This window comes from Aulonocara stuartgranti (genome assembly GCF_965226115.1).
Source record: "Aulonocara stuartgranti genome assembly, chromosome: 7".
Lineage (NCBI taxonomy): Eukaryota > Metazoa > Chordata > Actinopteri > Cichliformes > Cichlidae > Aulonocara > Aulonocara stuartgranti.
In genome coordinates, this window is record NC_138945.1 from 14,315,591 (window position 1) to 14,334,917 (window position 19,327).

General features: G+C 39.4%; 2 protein-coding genes across 4 annotated transcripts; one reads left to right on the top strand and one right to left on the bottom strand.

The window, feature by feature from the left end:
• Window positions 1–480: 480 nt before the first annotated feature.
• LOC309711605 (beta-1,3-galactosyl-O-glycosyl-glycoprotein beta-1,6-N-acetylglucosaminyltransferase 4-like) lies at window positions 481–6,338 on the bottom strand. Of its 3 annotated transcripts, none has more exons than XM_082542012.1 (3): window positions 6,297–6,338; window positions 4,973–6,044; window positions 481–3,112 (listed from the first exon to the last, which is right to left on the bottom strand). In XM_082542012.1, exons 2-3 carry the CDS (start codon window positions 4,993–4,995, stop codon window positions 1,819–1,821), a joined length of 1,317 nt encoding a protein of 438 aa, XP_082398138.1. In that variant the 5' UTR covers window positions 4,996–6,044; window positions 6,297–6,338; the 3' UTR covers window positions 481–1,818. The 3 variants fall into 3 exon arrangements, with proteins under 3 accessions (XP_082398138.1, XP_082398139.1, XP_082398140.1); XM_082542013.1 differs by adding an exon at window positions 4,803–4,859 and having other exon boundaries at window positions 4,973–6,332; XM_082542014.1 differs by adding an exon at window positions 4,778–4,859 and having other exon boundaries at window positions 4,973–6,332.
• Window positions 6,339–10,133: 3,795 nt separating this feature from the next.
• LOC309710195 (3-hydroxy-3-methylglutaryl-coenzyme A reductase-like) lies at window positions 10,134–19,289 on the top strand. The gene is made up of 20 exons (XM_082539461.1): window positions 10,134–10,241; window positions 10,630–10,836; window positions 11,244–11,355; window positions 11,695–11,782; window positions 12,516–12,600; window positions 12,716–12,821; window positions 12,948–13,054; window positions 13,181–13,300; window positions 13,414–13,547; window positions 13,623–13,912; window positions 14,013–14,146; window positions 14,255–14,449; window positions 14,695–14,853; window positions 15,924–16,081; window positions 16,158–16,263; window positions 16,344–16,514; window positions 16,634–16,774; window positions 16,925–17,083; window positions 17,175–17,323; window positions 18,313–19,289. Exons 2-20 carry the CDS (start codon window positions 10,672–10,674, stop codon window positions 18,347–18,349), a joined length of 2,616 nt encoding a protein of 871 aa, XP_082395587.1. The 5' UTR covers window positions 10,134–10,241; window positions 10,630–10,671; the 3' UTR covers window positions 18,350–19,289.
• Window positions 19,290–19,327: the final 38 nt, after the last annotated feature.

The following is a 19,327-nucleotide window of genomic DNA, read 5'->3' on the forward strand; positions in this document are numbered from 1 at the left end:
AGTTGTGGTAGCTGCAATATGTTCCTATGTTTATCCACTGCTGACATTTGTAAACATGTAAATAGAGCTCAGATAACAATAGAGATCCTCTTGAGATAGCCTCTTTTTTTTTACTTTCTTGTGTGCATATCGATTCATGTTGCAGTAATGCTTTAAAATGAATAACCATTTAAGGTATTTCAGTACAAAATCCCAATTGTAGCAGAACTTTTTTTTGCAGTGTTCATTTCCTGTCTATCGTAAAACTCAAAACATCTGTGTGAAAGCAGTAAAGAAAAAAGAAAAGTATAAACTGTAATTAAAAGAGGCCACCCTTTATTTAGAGTCTTTTGACTATTGTGGTTTTTGTTTTTGCTGTTTTTTGTTTTGTTTTTTTTCCCCAACCAGGCATAACTTTTGGGGTGGATCTGAATGAGAAACCAAGCAACGATCCATGCTCAGTAGTACTAGCTATAAATAACAGAGTACGCCCATTCTGAATCATGTTGTCATTTTTCACTTTATTTGAGGACCATAATTTGTAAAATGAACACCTTGTTGTGTTCAACTCAATTCAAGCATCAAAGACTAGAAAATCACAAGCAACTATTTAAGGACATGTTTAAAGCAGGTCACTTGATAATGCCATATCAGATGAACATCGGGCTTATTTCCCCATCAACAGGCACATACTGCATTTGTTTCCTCCATGACCTTTACTTTTATAACCTAACAAGTTCTGTTAATCTTTTATATACAGTCTAACACTGAGAGGCTGTTTATTTTTCCAATTTACGTTATAGTATGATGCAAACCTGCATTACATATATAGTTGGAATCAACCCTTACTAAAGCAGCTTGTATCCATCAACCAGTTGGATTGTTGCAAACAAATTAGCTCTCGATTAATTTGTGAGGAATAGATGACATAGAATAGATGACCTCTCCTCTGTTTTACACAGTATTCTGTGTAAAAACCAATGTGTGTTCCATTGCATTTCATGGAAAAAGGGGCTGTCCAGATAGCATGCTGTGTGTTGAGGAAATAATATTTTGTTATTATAGTTTGCAAGAGCACCATCAGAATGATCCGAAAACTGAATCTGTAGTAAAACTTTAACACATGTATCAGAGGAAAAGGGAATCCGTCAGAAACAGGCAAGAGCATGTTAGCTTTTAAAATGTAACCAGTCATTATTGTATAATTACCTCTCATTACAGTTTCATTCAACCAATTAACAAAAACAAATATTATCCCTGTTTTCCCCATTCACAATGAGAAGCAGACGACTGTTTCTGCTAAGACATGTTCCTCGTGGGTGTGTTTTTTGTAAACTGGACTTTTCTGTGAAGACAGAAATCTAAGAAATAAATCTCTTAAAAACTGAATACATAAAAAAAATACATAAAATTTATAGAGCACTTTGAGTACTCCGGGAGAGTAGAAAAGCGCTATATAAGAATCAGTCCATTTACCATTTACCATAAAACCAACATTATCTTTGTAGATAAACAAGTGACTCAAGTGAGACAGAAACACCCTGAGAAAAGAACGGAGCTCGGCAGCTTTCCTTAAACAAACGACGTTGCAACATATTAGAGCTGTAAACACCATTTTCATATCTCAACGCTGCATTTTGTCTTTCCCACTTAAACTTTTGTTTCTAAAAGACCAGAAAACAGTGATTAGTCCCCTTCGCTATTACTTATAGCTCATTATAATTAATCAATTATGTTGATTTGTAACTTCAAAGATAATGATGTATAAGAAATAGCAGTCAAATTTGAAAAATCACTGAAAGAACATAATATTTGTTCCTGATCCATTTTAGCCATCGTTTAACCTTTACGACAAGTCAGTGATACTGATTGAAATAACTTCTGCTTTTCCTTCAGCTTCTCCTCAAGGCACTGAATGAGTACAGGGTCCACTTTGGGGTCAAACTTATTGGCAAACCAGTGGCCATAGTTCAGCAACCAACGCATTTCCGCAGCACCAAATATACAAACGCTGCGAACGTGTGTCCCTGTGCACGGTGGGTACAGCTGCTCCTCCAGGTACTGCCACTTCACCAGCCTGGTTTTGCTCATCAGGTCTGTGATATCAGGCTTGGATCTAGCCACCTCTCCAGGGACACCTGGCAGTCGCACAAGTGTTGCCCAGAAGTGTTCATCTGGGGAGTAGGTGTCCTCTGACCAGGACAAAAAATCTTTCACTACACCTGAGGCATTCATATGCTCAATGAACTTCCGGGAAAGCACAAAGTAGGCATTTCCAGAGAACACCTCAATATTGTGTGGTGGTGGGTTCTTTACATACTCTGTTTTCACTGGCAGTTTTTGATATTCAAAGCTGGCATCTTTCAGCTCATAGTGAAAGGTGAACCGTTGTTTCTTAGCTGGTGTGGGTCGGCTCGTCTCTAGCATGTTTCTGCCATTCAGTTGCTTTAGTTCTGACACTAGCTCCACGTTGGACTTGAGAGGGAAGTCTTGGCCACAGAGGTTGATGACATACTTCCACTTGACTTCTGAACCCAAAAGGTCAGACAGACAGTTGAGATCAGCCTTTAATCGGCTAATGCTTGCATAATATACTGATTCTTTCTTGCTGGTAATGAAGACATTGGGCAGACACTGGGCCAAACCCCCCATAGCTGATATGAACTGAGCAGAGGACTTTTGATCATAGTGGATACAGTAGATATTACTGGGTGAGTACAGTGCATTGATGAGTCTCTCTACCATCCAGGCAGATTTATGCACAACCAAAGAATAAGCAATAGGAAAGTCTTGCTCCTCTTCTGTGGCACACACATTATCATAACCCCTGTACTTTCTGAATAAAGTACAGTTAGAGGTAAGATAAGCTAGACTTTCATCTTTAATCTCCACAACGTCTTTCTTTTTGATCAGCAGAGATTTCCCCACCTCCACTGGGTCCATGTCATAAATAGCAGAGCAATCAATATTGTACTTGGGAATTATCTGCATGTCCGTACCAATATGTGAAGGTTCAGTGATGTAGCTGTGCTTGACACAGACCAATAGCAGGATGGATATAGTCAGCAATGACAGGAGGGAAGGAAGGAACTGCTTTCGTCTTAGTCGCAGCGATAAACATCGCATGGTCATTCTGTAGTGAGAGAAAACACAACATGAAGGAACATAAACCCAACTGATAATGTTATTCTTCAGAAATACCTAACCACCTTAAAAAAATGTTCAGTTTCTTTTAGAATAGGGTTACTCCATATTTGTTTATTTTGCAATAACTTTAGCACATCCAGTGAAGCCTTGCAAAGACAAACAGATTCAATAGAAGCTTCTACCCACAGTCTGTCAAACGTACCCTACCTACACCCTGATTGAAGGTTAACTGTGCTGCTAACACTCAAGGACACTCGCACTATATTTATAAACTGTATTTATTACAGTATAACATACATAAACACACACACGTACGTACGTACGTACGTATGTATGTATGTGTGTGTGTATACAACTTGTGCATATCCTTTTTGTGTACATTCTCTGTGCTCTCCATTCTGCCAATGGAGAGATGACAACTGTGTTTCATTGTTCTGGTAACAGTGACAATAAAAATCTTTTCTTATCTTATCTTGTGTTACCTTCATAGAAATGTGACAAGTGTCCAAAAGAAAGAAAGTGTCACTTCGTAACGCCAATTGCACAAGATTTGATACATGAGTTTGTGAGACTTCATCACTTTTTCCCTAACAAAACTGATTTTAATTTATTTTTAAGCAATAAATAGATGTGGCAAAAATTATACAAATGCATACATATATATGTAAATTTACATTCAATTGATTTTTTTAATGGTGGGAAGGTTCAATAAATTCTCTGGTTTTAAAAAAATAAAATAAAAATTCTATCAAGAATTATTTACTTAAGAATTTCTGAGGAAACACAGAATCAGATTTCACCAACTCCTAAGTACGCTTGTAATATAGTGTATTATCTTACTTTTTTTCATTGATTGTACTTATTTGTGTTTTTGTATTTCCTTCATATATCTGTACCTGAGCTGAGGTGACGCAAAAATTTCCCCGTTGTGGGATTAATAAAGTCTTATCTTATCTTATCTTAATACTTACAGTTTCTACAGTACAAAGGTAACATTTTGCATTTCTTTATTGTATATGCGGACGTTATTATTCACGAAATAAAACAGAAAACAGGGTCTTATTCAGATCTGACATATATGATTTTTTTTCTTTATATAATGAGAAGTATACAACACACAGAGAGACATCTAATTGCTATTAAAAATACCTTTACGTTTGGAAATTTAGTTTTACAGATTTCACATGGATATAGTTGCCTCATTGTCATTTGCTTTAAAAATTCATAGGCCTAGTTTTAAAAAACAAAACAAAAAAAACCCAACATCTCCCGATTCAAAACAGGAGATATTCGTCTGAAATTTATAAGTGTGCCCTTAAAAAGAGTGACCAAAACACAAAGGTGACGTGAATATACACTAGAAAAGAAGTTAAAATGAGTTATCCAATTCAGAGTGGACGATAATAAATAAATAAATAAATAAATAAGATCAAAACAGCTTATTCCAAACTTCTAAACGTGCGATCTGTTTATTGTTGTTTGAAGACTATCATTGCAAATACCTTCAATAAAAACAACGGAACACCACAGAATATATAGCTTATATGATCTCATCTCTTTAAGCAGACAGAAAGAGACAGAAGTGAAATTGGGAGGCAGTTGCCATCTATGATATAGCAAACGGGAGAGCTAATTTAGATGTGATGGATACCTTCCATACTGTGAAAAGCCCTCACCTTGCTCTTCACGCTGGTGCCGGTCTCCCCAAAAGACCTGGCAAGCAGTTTTTAAACCTGAAAGTTGTCAAAACGTGGGTTCAATGCAAATGTTCCGTCTTCGCTGCTTCGACAGTAAAACTTCGACTCACAAAAGTGAAGAATGAAAAAAAGGAAGAATGAAAACTTACCTGTCAGAAAAAAGAGTGGGCATTCGTCTTCCCTGCCCTTCCACTTTTCCCACACTGCTGTCGCGACATCTGTGGACAACGCAAACTTGAATGTCTGATTATACGTTGTTAATCAGTGGAAACCGTGTTCAGAAGAAGCGCGACAAGCTGTCATAACCGCGCTGAGCTGAGGACCACAGGACAGAGAAATAACCCGGAAAAGAGGGAGGGGTTCAGGAAACTAATTACAGCTCAAGTAAAAAAAAAAAAAAACCGAAAGAAAGAAACGAACTGAAAAGCAAGAAAAAGCAGAAAGACGTGTTTTGTGTGTAATCATTGGTTTGTCTCTGTAGTAGGTAAAAAAACAAAACTTTTTTTAAGAGGGGGGAAGGAGCAAATAAAAAATGGTTTCCCCTGCAAATGCGCTTTACTGAAACGACTGCTTCCTGAACAAACCTGGTTAAAATAGTTTGAATTAAAACCCCGTGTCTGGAGTCATCTGAACTCACTAAGGGAAGGGTGAGAAGGAAGAGAGCTGTACCAATCGTGGGAGCTCTCAAGACTTAAAACTTGGAGGTGGTGTGTGAGAAAACTCAACAGTGAGGTCATTTCTATGTTTTTGGGGGGTGGGGGGTGGAGAAAGAATAAAAAAAAAATCAATCTACGACGGTCGTTCAGTGACTTGGCTTTGTTCTGAAATAACACAATCCTGATTATCTCTTTATGACAGAAAAGCAAACTAATTCTTCAAAAGAATTCTAAGATACTGGCTTAAACGCATTTAAACTATAATCAACCTATTAAAACACACGTGAAAATTCTATATGCTACCTACACGAGTGACTAATATGAGCCAGGTTGGAATGTAGATTGGTGATTTTGCTGGGTCATAAATGTCAACTCAAAGTCATGCAGATTGGTTATTATTATCAGTAATGCCATGAAAGTCATACTTAAATACACCATGCAAAACAAAAGTCCAGGCATTTGTTGAAAAAAAAAAAAAAAAGCATAGCGTGCAGGTGTGCAGGCATATTGGTCTGAGGTGTGTCTTTTGTTTCTTCTCTCTTCAAGTTGGTTTTATGAAGCTAACCTAAAAAAACAAAAACACAAAGAAACTGAAAGAGACACCGGAAACCACTTTCGTTTTTTTTTTTTTTTTTTTAGTTTTACATGTGACACAACTAACAGAGAGCCATTAAACCCAGTCACATGCTTTATTATACTTTAGAAACAAATATTGAAAATGAAATGCAATGCAAATGCTGTTTTTAAACCAATGAATCTATTTATAAATGAAAGAAAAATTACTTTCAAAAATTAAAAGAAGAATTAAAACCCCCACCGGGATCTGCTCACGCTCTCACCCACTCTCTGTGTGTCTTCCGAGAATAAGCCTCGCTTCACTGAGCATGTGCGAGAGGAAAACAAATACTGTTTCCATTTATTACAGTCATCACCAAACAGTGGTTGCTTAACACTACCACGATATTTTCATATAAGAAAAGCTCATAAAAGTTCTCATAAGAGTTTGACACTGTTTGTTGGAAATATGAAATTTCCACATCCAACAAGATGAAAGGACAATCATTTTTTAACTATCTTACAGTCTTTTCTGCTCAGAAATGTTCTTTAAATACAATAAAGGTGAAAGGGAATTACGCCTAGCTGGTTTATATGATTATAATGTTGTGGCTGTGAATATGTTGTAAGATTACAGGGAGTGCAGAATTATTAGGTAAATGAGTATTTTGTCCACATCATCCTCTTCATGCATGTTGTCTTACTCCAAGCTGTATAGGCTCGAAAGCCAACTACCAATTAAGCATATTAGGTGATGTGCATCTCTGTAATGAGAAGGGGTGTGGTCTAATGACATCAACACCCTATATCAGGTGTCCTTTCCTTTGGCAAAATGGGTCAAAAGAAGGACTTGACAGGCTCAGAAAAGTCAAAAATAGTGAGATATCTTGCAGAGGGATGCAGCAGTCTCAAAATTGCAAAGCTTCTGAAGCGTGATCATCGAACAACAAGCGTTTCATTCAAAATAGTCAAAAGGGTCGTAAGAAGTGTGTGGAAAAACCAAGGCGCAAAATAACTGCCCATGAACTGAGAAAAGTCAAGCGTGCAGCCGCTGAGGATGGAGTCAAGCTCAACTCCCAGTCCTACTGCCAGTTTCTGGAAGACACCTTCTTCAAGCAGTGGTACAGGAAGAAGTCTGCATCCTTCAAGAAAAACATGATTTTCATGCAGGACAATGCTCCATCACACGCGTCCAAGTACTCCACAGCGTGGCTGGCAAGAAAGGGTATAAAAGAAGAAAAACTAATGACATGGCCTCCTGGTTCACCTGATCTGAACCCCATTGAGAACCTGTGGTCCATCATCAAATGTGAGATTTACAAGGAGGGAAAACAGTACACCTCTCTGAACAGTGTCTGGGAGGCTGTGGTTGCTGCTGCACGCAATGTTGATGGTGAACAGATCAAAACACTGACAGAATCCATGGATGGCAGGCTTTTGAGTGTCCTTGCAAAGAAAGGTGGCTATATTGGTCGCTGATTTGTTTTTGTTTTGTTTTTGAATGTCAGAAATGTATATTTGTGAATGTGGAGATGTTATATTGGTGTCACTGGTAAAAATAAATAATTGAAATGGGTATATATTTGTTTTTTGTTAAGTTGCCTAATAATTATGCACAGTAATAGTCACCTGCACACACAGATATCCCCCTAAAATAGCTAAAACTAAAAACAAACTAAAAACTACTTCCAAAAACATTCAGCTTTGATATTAATGAGTTTTTTGGGTTCATTGAGAACATGGTTGTTGTTCAATAATAAAATTATTCCTCAAAAATACAACTTGCCTAATAATTCTGCACTCCCTGTATACTGGATGCAAATTAATAATGAGACCTTTGGATGGAAAATATTCCTGCTAGTGTTGTATATAAGAAGAAAAGTCAGATTAGGAGCCATAACAGGAGCTGGAGGGTTGGGCCAACAAAAAAAAGAAAAAAAGAAAAAGAAAAAAATGCTGTTAGACTGCTGTAAACCTATCCAAGAGCCACCTTCTGCACACTGTGAAAGGACACTCTGTCTCTGCCAAGTTCCCAGCCTGGCTCCAGGTTTTCATACATAAGCACAGCTTTATGTAGGAGTGACCACTATGTGAGCACAATATAAACACAAATATTTCAGGTCTTGAAGCTTGATTCAAGCAGCTAGATCAAGGGCCTTATTCACAAAATATCCTTGGACTAAAAGTCGATTATGACAGATTCGGTAAGTAGGTAAGTAATTACGTAAGGAGTAATTTGATCAAAAAATGTTGAGGCAGTCTTTGTAGGCAAATGAAGGCAATGAATGAGAAAAAAAAACTCGTATTAGACAACTCAGCATCTAGCTACAGCTCTGTGAAAAAGTATTTACCTCCTTCCTGATTCCATAGCTTTGTTTTTTCATAAATGTTCGCACTCAAACCAAATTTAATATTATACAGACATAATCCAAGTAAATACAAAATGCAGTTTTTAAAATTAAATGGAGCAGTGTGGTTATTAGCACTGTTGCCTCACAGCAAGAAGGTTCTGAGTTCAATTCCACCACCTGGTTGGGGCCTTTCTGTGTGGAGTTTGCATGTTCTCTCTGTGTAAGAGTGGGTTCTCTCTGGGCACTCCAGCTCCCACACATGTCCAAAGCCATGCAGTAGTGGGGTTAGGTTAATTGGTAATTCTAATTGGTAACTCATGAATGTGAGTGCGAATGGTTGTCTGTCTCTATGTGTTAGATGTGCAACAGACTGGTGATATGGTGGCTGGGATGGGTGATCCTGACAAAGATAAGTGGAAAAGAATGAATGGATGATATTTTTTTAAATTATGATTTCATTTATTAAGGCAGAAATGCTACCCAAATGTCCTCTCTTTGGATGTTATCAGATGTTATCTGTCCATTCAATGGATGCTTGGAAAGACAGAAGAACCCAGAAAAACATTTAAAGAACTGCAGGCTACTCTCACGTATGGTCAGTGTTCATGATTCAACAATAAGACAGACACTGATCAAAAATGGCATCCATGGGAAAGTTCCAAGGAAAGTACCACTGCTGACTAAAAATAACACAAAGATTAGTCTCGCATTTACAAAAAAATGTCTTGATGATCCCCAAGACTTTTGGGAAAATATTCTGTGGACGGATGAGAAAAAGTGGTTTTTGAAAGGATGAGAAGTTTTTGAAAGGTTTGAGTCCCGTTACATCTGGGGTAAAACTAACACAGCATTTCAGAAAAAGATCATCATATCAACAGTCAAACATGGTGGTGGTAGTGTGATGGTCTGGGCATCATTTGCTGCTTAAGGACCTGGGTGAATTGATGGAACCATGAATTCTGCTCTTTACCAGAAACTGCAAAAGGAGAATGTCCAGCCATCAGTTTCTACCTTAAAGCTGAAGCACACTTGGGTTATGCAGCAGGACAAAGATCCAAAATACCGCAGTAATAAATAAATAAATAAATAAATAAATAGAATGAAGGTTTTAAAGTGACCTAAAGAAAGTCTGGACCCAAAAACGAATGGAAATCTTTGGTGTGACATTAAACAGGTTATTTAAGCTCCAAACCCTTTAATGTAGGTGAATTTAAACAATTATACAGACCAGTGGGCTAAGATTCTTCCACATTGCCATTGTCATTGTTATCACCCAGTTATTGGGTTTAGGAAGCTTTTTTTTTTTTTTTTTACATGGGGCCAGGTAAGTTTGAATAACCCTTTTCCCATAAATAAATGAAATCATAATTTAAAAACTGCATTTTTGGTTACTTAGATTATCATTGTCTAATATTTATTTGATTACTAAGAAATCAGGAAGCGGACAAATACTTTTTTAAAAAAAAATCTCGCTGGGCAAAAGTAGGCCACTACCTTCGTCTTTGAATGAAAAAAAGCAGAGACGTGATCCACATGAACAGCGCTGATAAAAGCCACAGATGCAGACAACGACCACTGATTATTCTTGAGGGCTTGTTTGTGTTAAATAAAATAAGATACACTGTACTACTAAACTACTAAACGGTATAACGGCAACAGCCTCTATTAACTCAGCAGGAGCTTGGAGCCGGAAGCAGGGTTCATACGTCAGGACTTCACAAGCGGATTGACGTCAGTATTTCCGGATCGCCATATTAGTTTCATTACATCAGATCAGGCAATGTAGCAGGCTAAGCGATTTGTGGGAAGGGCACTGTCGCTATGGAAAGGACTCTCTGACCACGAAGAAACTCTTTGTATGTTTACAGGTTTCCGTATAATGCAGAGTAGTACTTAAAATGTAATGAGCCAGGGGGATTAAGTTATTTTGGTGACAGGCTGTAAAATTAGTCAGCGTAGCTAATGTTGACCGATGTTACGGTAACTAGCATTAGCTAAGCTGCGCTAATATAGCCTCAGTGTGTTAACATCTAGGTAATGCTAACCAGGAGTAATGATACCTTTGTGAATCCTATTGTTTAAATCCTTTTGACAGCACTGCGGCGACCGAGTGTGTATATTAAACTTGACGATCGTCTTTCACTATATTTCGCCATCATCACACAAGCTGCATTTTGATTTTAAAGCCGTACAGAAGTCAGACTTGCTAACTACCAGTGACTGGACAATGTTCTTGTAACGCAGGTGATTCTGGGATCTTGTGTAGTAGGAAGATATCCTGAGACCATGTTGGCACGTCTATTTAGACTTCATGGGTTGCTGGTGGCCTCGCACCCATGGGAGGTAATCGTGGGGACCCTGGCTTTGACAGTATGCTTCGTGTCTATGAACAGCCTGGCAACAAGCAACCAGATGTGCAAGTGGAACCAATGCCCCAAAGTTGAGGAGGAGGTGAGGCTGGTGTGGCACTCTCTAAGAAATGTTGTCGGAGTTTTGTAAAATGGTAAATGGCCTGTATTTGTATAGCGCTTTTACTTACTCCCTATGGACCCCAAAGAACTTTACACTACATTCAGTCATTCACCCATTCACACACATTCACACACATGTGATGGCAAGCTACATTGTAGCCACAGCTGCCTTGGGGCGCACTGACAGAGGCGAGGCTGCTGGACACTGGGGCCACCGGGCCCTCTGACCACCACCAGTAGGCAACGGGTGAAGTGTCTTGCCCAACGACACAACGTCCGAGCCGGGGCTCGAACCAGCAACCTTCCAATTACAAGACCAACTGCCAACTCTTGAGCCACGATCGCCCCTGAGGGTCTACACTAATGTCTGTTTTTTTTTTCTTGCAGAAAATCCAGAGCAGTGATGCAGTTATTCTGACAGTCACTCGGTGCATGGCCATTATTTATATTTATTTCCAGTTCAAGAATCTCAGACAGCTTGGATCCAAATATATTCTAGGTCAGTATCATGAGATGTTTGTTGGGTTTTTTTCCCCCAGTTTTGGACAGTAGTAAACACTTCTTCTCACATCATACAGATTTGTTTTGGCTGTATAATCACCACTCATTAGTGGCCACAGTTTTTCTTTTACTACTTTCCAGCTTCAGCTGTTTGAATTGCCATAAAATGTTGTCAGTGGATTTAATATAGAACATGATTTTAATGTATTACATTTTTAACCCCAAACTACTTGGGTTGGTTTGTTTCTTTGCTTTTCATTTAGACTGAAAAACAAATGACTGGCTAGCAAATTTATCATAAAAATACACCAACATTCCATTTCTCCTCCGTCTCCAGGTATTGCTGGATTATTTACAGTATTTTCCAGCTTTGTCTTCAGTACAGTCGTCATCCATTTCTTTGGGAAGGAGCTGACAGGTCTGAAGTAAGTGTTTCCAATGGACTCACATATACGCTAGGAGAGTGGTTCTTAAAGTGGTCTGTGACATATTGAGAGTGTACATAGGCAGTGGATTATTTTAGCAATTAAGTATTCTATTAAATTATTATTCTGTTGATTAACATAGTTAATCCAGTAAGAAACACCTTTGTGTTATTAATGAGCAATAATAAATCTAAGTAAGAAAATAAGTAAGGATAAGGATATACATGTTGTCCCTGTTCGAGGTTATGCAAAGAGTTTCAGTTAGACTGATGTTACATTACACTGTACTTCCTCCTCAGAAGAGGCTGATCTTACAGAGCTTTAACTTGCTGCCAGCTTACTTTGTTGTCAAAAGTTATTACTTTTTCTGTGTTGACTATAGGGGAGGCCTTCTTTCTGCAAATGATTGTTAGTGAGAGGGTTTTTTTTAAATCACTAATCCATGTTAAAACTAGTTGCGTAGCTAACACAGTTGGTAGTAGCAGGATAAGAGGCAGCTAATGTGCTAGTGAGATCAGGTAGACAAAATAGTTAACATTTACCAGCAGGGTGATGTACACATTGTTTCACAATTTTAGGGCAATACATTTGAACCTCTGCAGCTCCTTTGCATTAGAGACAAGGATTTAATTCAGCTGTAAGATTAAGTTCACTGATCTGTAATTGTAAGATGACACTGAAGGAAAGTATTCCAGGTCACTCCCTGGCTGACACTTGTCTGCTCTCCCTGCAGTGAAGCGCTGCCCTTTTTCCTCCTGCTTATTGACCTGTCTAGAGCCTGTGCGTTGGCTAAATTTGCCCTCAGCTCAAACTCTCAGGTAATTTCACACATATTTGGTCTTACCATATGTATGAAATGTGGCTTTATTCATATGGGGGACATAAGTGTAAAGCATCCTTAACTAACGAATTGGTCTTGTGTGTTGGGAATAGGAGGAGGTGAGGGAGAACATTTCTCACGGCATGGCCATCCTGGGCCCAACATTCACCCTGGATGCTGTGGTTGAGTGTCTGGTTATAGGAATCGGAACCATGTCTGGTAAGGATTACTGCTGTTTCTCCACCTATAAGCATCATCAGTGATGCTCTGTGTGTTAGAAATATTGTGGTTATGCTTGATCGAGTAGAAAAGCAGAAGTCAGCTGTGTTTCTTCCTTTTTTCTAGGTGTGCCTCAGTTGGAGATCATGTGTTGTTTTGGCTGCATGTCTGTTCTGGCCAATTACTTTGTCTTCATGACGTTCTTCCCTGCCTGTGTCTCTCTGGTGCTGGAGGTGAGATGTGCATGCAACAATTTGGAGAAATAAACACAGATAAGATAAGGAAACAAGTTGCTAGAGTTTAACTGTGATATTTTTTTTTTATTAATATTTTTTGTGGTCCTGCATATTTGTGTGTAGCTGTCAAGGGAGAGTCGTGAGGGGCGCCCCATCTGGCAGCTGAGCCACTTCTCCCGTGTGCTAGCTGAGGAAGAGGATAACAAGCCCAATCCTGTGACTCAAAGGGTTAAAATCATAATGGTGAGTTCCCATCATCTATGGTGGGGATGTTTATTTAGATTAGTCTTCAACATTGTGTATTATAAAGCATTTTTAGGTCTGAACGATGATGCCTGTGTGATGTTGTCTTTCAGTCTCTGGGATTGGCTTTGGTTCATGCTCACACTCGACTGACAGCTGAACATTCAGGTCAAAACCGCACAGTGGAAGGGCCTGTAGCAAAGAGACTGGACTCTCCTAGCACCATATTGCCTCTTAAGCTCACCAGGTAAACCATGGAATATTGCAATGTTTGTATTATTGATTCCTGCGTCCACTGATATATGACTTTTTCTCTCTCCAGTATCGACCTGGAACAGGTGATAACCCTCGGTCTTGCTCTGATTCTGGCCGTAAAGTATGTATTTTTTGAGCAAGCAGAGACAGAGTCCTCGCTTTCACTCAAGAGTACCATTATAAGCTCCACTCCCAGTCCGAAGCCCTGGGTGACAGAGGACTGCTGCATGAGGTCCCTCCCAGCCCTGAAACCCCAGAAGACATCTAATAGTGTTTTGGCAACCATCCCTACCTCTTTAGCAGCTGCTTCAGACGTGAAACTTTCCTCTGAAGCTGACATATCATTTAGAGAAGAGGGTGAGACTCGTAGCGGGTGCTTCTAGCTTTGATAACGCGTGTACCCAGTGATGAAGATGATCTAACTGCTGTGTTTTTTCATGTGATTCCTCTGCTGCAGATGTGATTCAGAATGCATTTTGTGGTACATCTTCTGGGGATTCTCTTGCTCAGACACAATGTGCTCCTCCAAGTGTTTGTACGTCGGAGCCCCGAAGTCTGGAGGAATGTATGGCCATCCTCTCAGATTCTCAGGTAAGTTGTCAGGTTATACTGGAAGCACAATACAAAGCTAGATATATGATGTTCTGTGTTCCTCAGATTCTTCAAAAATATCACTGTTTTGCCCACGATTCTTTCCAGAGAGGTGCCCATTTGCTGAGTGATGCAGAGGTGATGAATCTTGTAACCCTGCGCAAGATTATGAATTATAAACTTGAAGGTGTCCTTGAGACTCCAGAGAGGGGCGTGGCCATCAGGAGAGAACTGTTATCATCCAAACTTCCTGTTCCCACTGCCTTGGCTTCTCTACCTTACAAAGACTACAACTACTCACAGGTACTGACAGTCCTTTTAAAGTGTAGTCCTGTTTATTCTTGGGAAAAATGTTTATCTTCAGTTGTCAGTTTTAAATCATATATATATATATATATATATATATATATATATATATATATATATATATATATAATTTTTTTTTTTTTTTTTTTTTTTTTTTTTTTTTAAATCAAATGTTTTTATGTTCATTTTTTCCTTTACTCTGTTCTTAGTTGTGCTTAGTTTGTGTTGTCTTTGCCTTTTAGGTGATGGGTACTTGCTGTGAGAATGTCATTGGCTACATGCCAGTGCCAGTGGGAGTGGCTGGCCCTCTTCTGTTGGACAAGAAGGAGTTTTATGTTCCTTTGGCCACCACAGAAGGCTGCCTGGTAGCCAGCGCCAACCGAGGATGCAGGGCACTTTTTGTAAGTGTGTCTCGTGTGGAGCCCTGAGGGAAGAGTAACTATCTTTTCAGTAGATGCAAATAAATAAATCTACAGGGTTTGTAGATTCATGGAAAAACTGACAAGTCATAGAATTTGGCAATGGCAGTCAAGAAAGATTAATAATATAGAAGGTTATGTGGTTCAGTTAGCATGGACTTAAAAAACTCTATATGTAGTAAATAATACTTCAGTTTTTGGGCGGAGGAAACATCACTGACCAGAAAGTCATGTGTAAATTTGTGGCGTGCCAGGAATATAATGTCTGATGTCTGGCCACTTGTGAATAAGTCACAAGTCTTGATAAGCCAAAGTGCGAGGGCCTTTAATCTGCGTTCTGTCTAATGACCAGCAGGTGGCAGTGAATCTGATTGTCTAGTTGATCTGTGACCTCAGTAAAGACTTTCCTGAGGAGTTATTAGCTTCAGTTGCAGGTTTCCATTGCAGTCAAAAAAAAAAGAGATTAAAGCAGTTTATAGGTTGTGGTGTGGCTCTCTTCTGACTGAGTCATTTCAAAACATCAAGGCAGCAATTGTGAAAGCACTCAGCATAAAACTAGATTTTTGATATCAGTGTGGCTATTGTCCATCCTCTATAAATGGTCTCAGCTGATAAGGTGAGTAATTAATTGCTAGGCTTGGGAGTTCAGTTGATGTTGTTTTTACTTAGCGAATCCGTGCATGTGAGTCATTGTGGCAAAACCCTGGAGAGGTGTTGTGCACTTTGCCCTTAATTATTGGGTCTGTGTGATGTCACTACAATGCTCAAGAAAGATGGTTATTTTAAAAACTAACCTAAATCTAAAAACATAAAGTGTGGTTTGGGTAAAAAACCCCAAACAATTTATGAACCAAAACTAAAATGGTATGGCTCATTGGCAGGTAGTGAAACTGATTTGGACTTTTATCGCCCTCCTATATGCAGCCAGTTTTAGAGGATGTAAGGTCATAAAAAAGGTCATCCTCACGGCGATGGAAAATTATTGTATCTAACTCTGGCTGCTGTTATTTCTGTGTGTGCTCCCTGCTGACAGTGTTTTCTTTCCTGTCCAGCTGAGTGGGGGTTGCATCAGCCGGATTCTAGCTGACAGCATGACCAGGGGTCCTCTGGTCAGGCTGCCCTCAGCGTGCCGGGCTGCAGAGGTCAAAGTCTGGCTTGAGACCTCGGACGGATTTAGCATGATTAAAGAGGCGTTTGATGAGACCAGCAGGTCAGTGGAAGAGCTATGACTGATTGATGACTGTGTTTTTGGTACACAGATGATAACTAGTGAGTACTCTTTGTAGGTTTGCTCGTCTGGAGAAATTGTTGGTGGGCATAGCTGGCAGAAACCTATACATTCGCTTCCAGTCTCAAACAGGCGATGCCATGGGTATGAACATGCTCTCGAAGGTATGAGAAGTCTTCTGTAATTCGGTCTTGTTATTTAAATGTTGACTTCAGTGCTGAGTGCTTTCTGTCTTTTTCTTCAGGGCACTGAGCATGCTCTGCATGTACTCCAGCAGCAGCATCCAGACGTAGAGGTGCTTTCGCTCAGTGGCAACTTTTGCACAGACAAGAAGCCTGCCGCAATCAACTGGATTCTGGGCCGAGGCAAGTCTGCTGTATGCGAGGCCACCATTCCTGCTAAAGTTGTGAGAGAGGTAAAAACAATTCAAAGCTGGATCCTGACAGAAATCTAATGACAGCGGCCACAGTTTCTTCCCCTCCAGTTTTTCTGTTTTTCTGCAGTTTGTAAAATCACCCTTTAATGTTTCCCCAGGTGCTGAAGAGCAGCACAGCTGCTCTGGTGGACCTGAACATAAACAAGAACTTGGTGGGGTCAGCCATGGCTGGCAGTATAGGTGGCTTCAATGCTCATGCTGCCAACATTGTCGCTGCTATCTACATTGCCTGTGGACAAGTAATAGAACCTTAAATTAACACAAAAAAATAAAATAAATACATTTAAAAAAAGGTTTAAATAGTGAAACATTATGTCTGTGGCATGGTATATGATCCAACAAAAAGACATATTATTAAAGAACAAGTATTTGTTTGTGTTGCGGTTAAGGACCCAGCTCAGACAGTGGGAAGCTCTAACTGCATTACTCAGATGGAGGCTGTCGGTCCAGGTGGGGAGGACCTGTACATCAGTTGCACTATGCCTTCTATAGAGCTCGGCACTGTGGGAGGAGGCACCAACCTGTCGCCACAGCAGGCCTGTCTGCAGGTAGTCTCAACTACATGTAACATAGCTGCCATTTGTTGATGCGTTTTTAGGATATTTTTTCCCCTCTAACACCAAACCTCTGTACCTGCAGATGCTTGGTGTTAGCAATCCCAACCAGCCAGGTGACAATGCCCGTCAGCTGGCCCGTGTAGTCTGTGCCACTGTTCTGGCAGGAGAGCTCTCCCTGATGGCTGCTCTCGCTGCTGGACACCTAGTCAAGAGCCACATGACCCACAACAGGTGAGATGTCTCATTCTTTTGGGTTTTTTACAGCAATGCCTGGTCAGATTTGAGAATTTGTGCCGTTTTATTTTCATGTCGTGTGTTTTTTAGGAAAATGAGTTGACATGTCTGTTCTAAGAAGCAAGCGTACCATAACCAGCATCTCCTTTCATTATATGGCTTTACTTACCCTGACTGACAGAGAGCAAAGCATTCACACGAAGGTGGTTAACCACAATCCAATTAGTCAAACCAGAGTTTCCCAATACAGCTGTGTGAATGTTATTGTGAAAGGTGTGTTGCTGTCAGCATCTGACCAATCAAAAACGTGGACAGGCTGCCCGTGTAAAGTCAACGGACTCGTCACTGTCAGAGCTTCATAGTGAAGACTGAGTGATCACAATTGTGTATTCGGCTAAATGAATACGTTGTGTAGTTTTTACAATTAGCCCTCCAGGATAAGTTATCAAAGAAATTCAGTTTACTTATTAGAAGGATATATTTTTGCCTCAAAAGGATTACAAAGGCCTCACAAATGTGTGCTCCAATCCACAAAGAAATACGAAGCAATTTGACCACAAGTAAAACTTTTTTTTTTTAACAAATGCATCCAAACCTGGAAAAAAGGTGATTGTTTACTACACACACTTAAATTTAACATCACAAATCAGGCAATTTTTTTTCTTTCAAAAACCTTTTTGTGCATTTAAATGTCTAAAACTACATGTAACATCCCTCTCACTTACAAAACCTTACAAAATCACCTGATATACACAGATCACATGACATGCCACATGAGGTTTTGTCATATCTTTAAAGTCTCTTGTTTTCAAATGTAAAATCCAGAGTCTCTACATTTTGTTCCTAAAAAATGTTTTGAAGTCTGGTTTTTCCAAAGTGCATCCAAAATAGCCCATACTTATGTATCACCGTTTAAGTTTTCCTTTGTTGATATCTGTTAGTGTTTTATTGTGTCCACTTTGAAATTCTCTTTTTTTGTCTCTTAGATCGAAAACAAACCTGTGTTCAGAGAATACGGCGTGACACTAACATCGATGGGCCGTCGTGATGCGGTTCTAAAAGCGAACCTGTGGACATCCAGATATCAGAGTGTTAATGAACAGAGCCAACATGTGCTTGCTTTGTTTTATTACCTCACTGGTTTGTGAGCTGAGGCCTTAAGTTTTGGTTGTTAATTTGTGCCATTTTTCTGCATCTGAACTTTGTAATATTGTTTGAGAACCTGTTAATTCTGCTACTGATCTTTGAGAGAAGTGCAAGAGACTGATGGTGTTTAGACAAGTAAAATCCATCGTGCTGCACAAGTTACAAGAGTCCTGTGCCTCTGATGGGTCGCAAAGGATGGATGGGATGTCCGAATGGCTTTTACATGAGCTGAATGAAATGAGATCCTCATGCAGTCATCATCATCGTTTTTATTTTTAGGGACAAATGGATCTTTGCATTTATCAAAAGCTTGCTTGAGAGAGTGTAGTGGGCAGCTTGTGCTCAGGTTCTGAAAGTCAACTTTATGTGCAAATGTGTTTTTACCAGTGTTGTAGGCACCACTACGTAGATATGCTCATCCCTCCCTGAGTGAAGGTGCTACTGTATACTGTGTATACTGTAGATTGCCCGTGGGTGTTGGAATTCTCGCTTCAATGAATGAAGCTGTTGCCAGCAGAAGGATGTGTTTGGTTCAGATTCTGATCAACTACTTCTACAAGTTTGAGGAAAATTGGAAGCCATAATAATTAAACCTTTACGGTACACTGTCATCTGTGGAACTGAAGGACTGGGTATAAATTATCACTGACTGCAGGTCCTGCTCATTTTCAGAAAGCAGTGACACTCAGAAGTGCCCTTACATACAGTATGTTTTAGAAATTGAGCCTTGCGCTGCACACTTTAGAATAACCAATTATGATAAAAGTAAACTTAACTGTCTTATTTAAAAAAATAAATGACAAGTTTTTGTTGACAATACCGTGTTTGTCTTTCTTTAACATTAACAAGACTGGA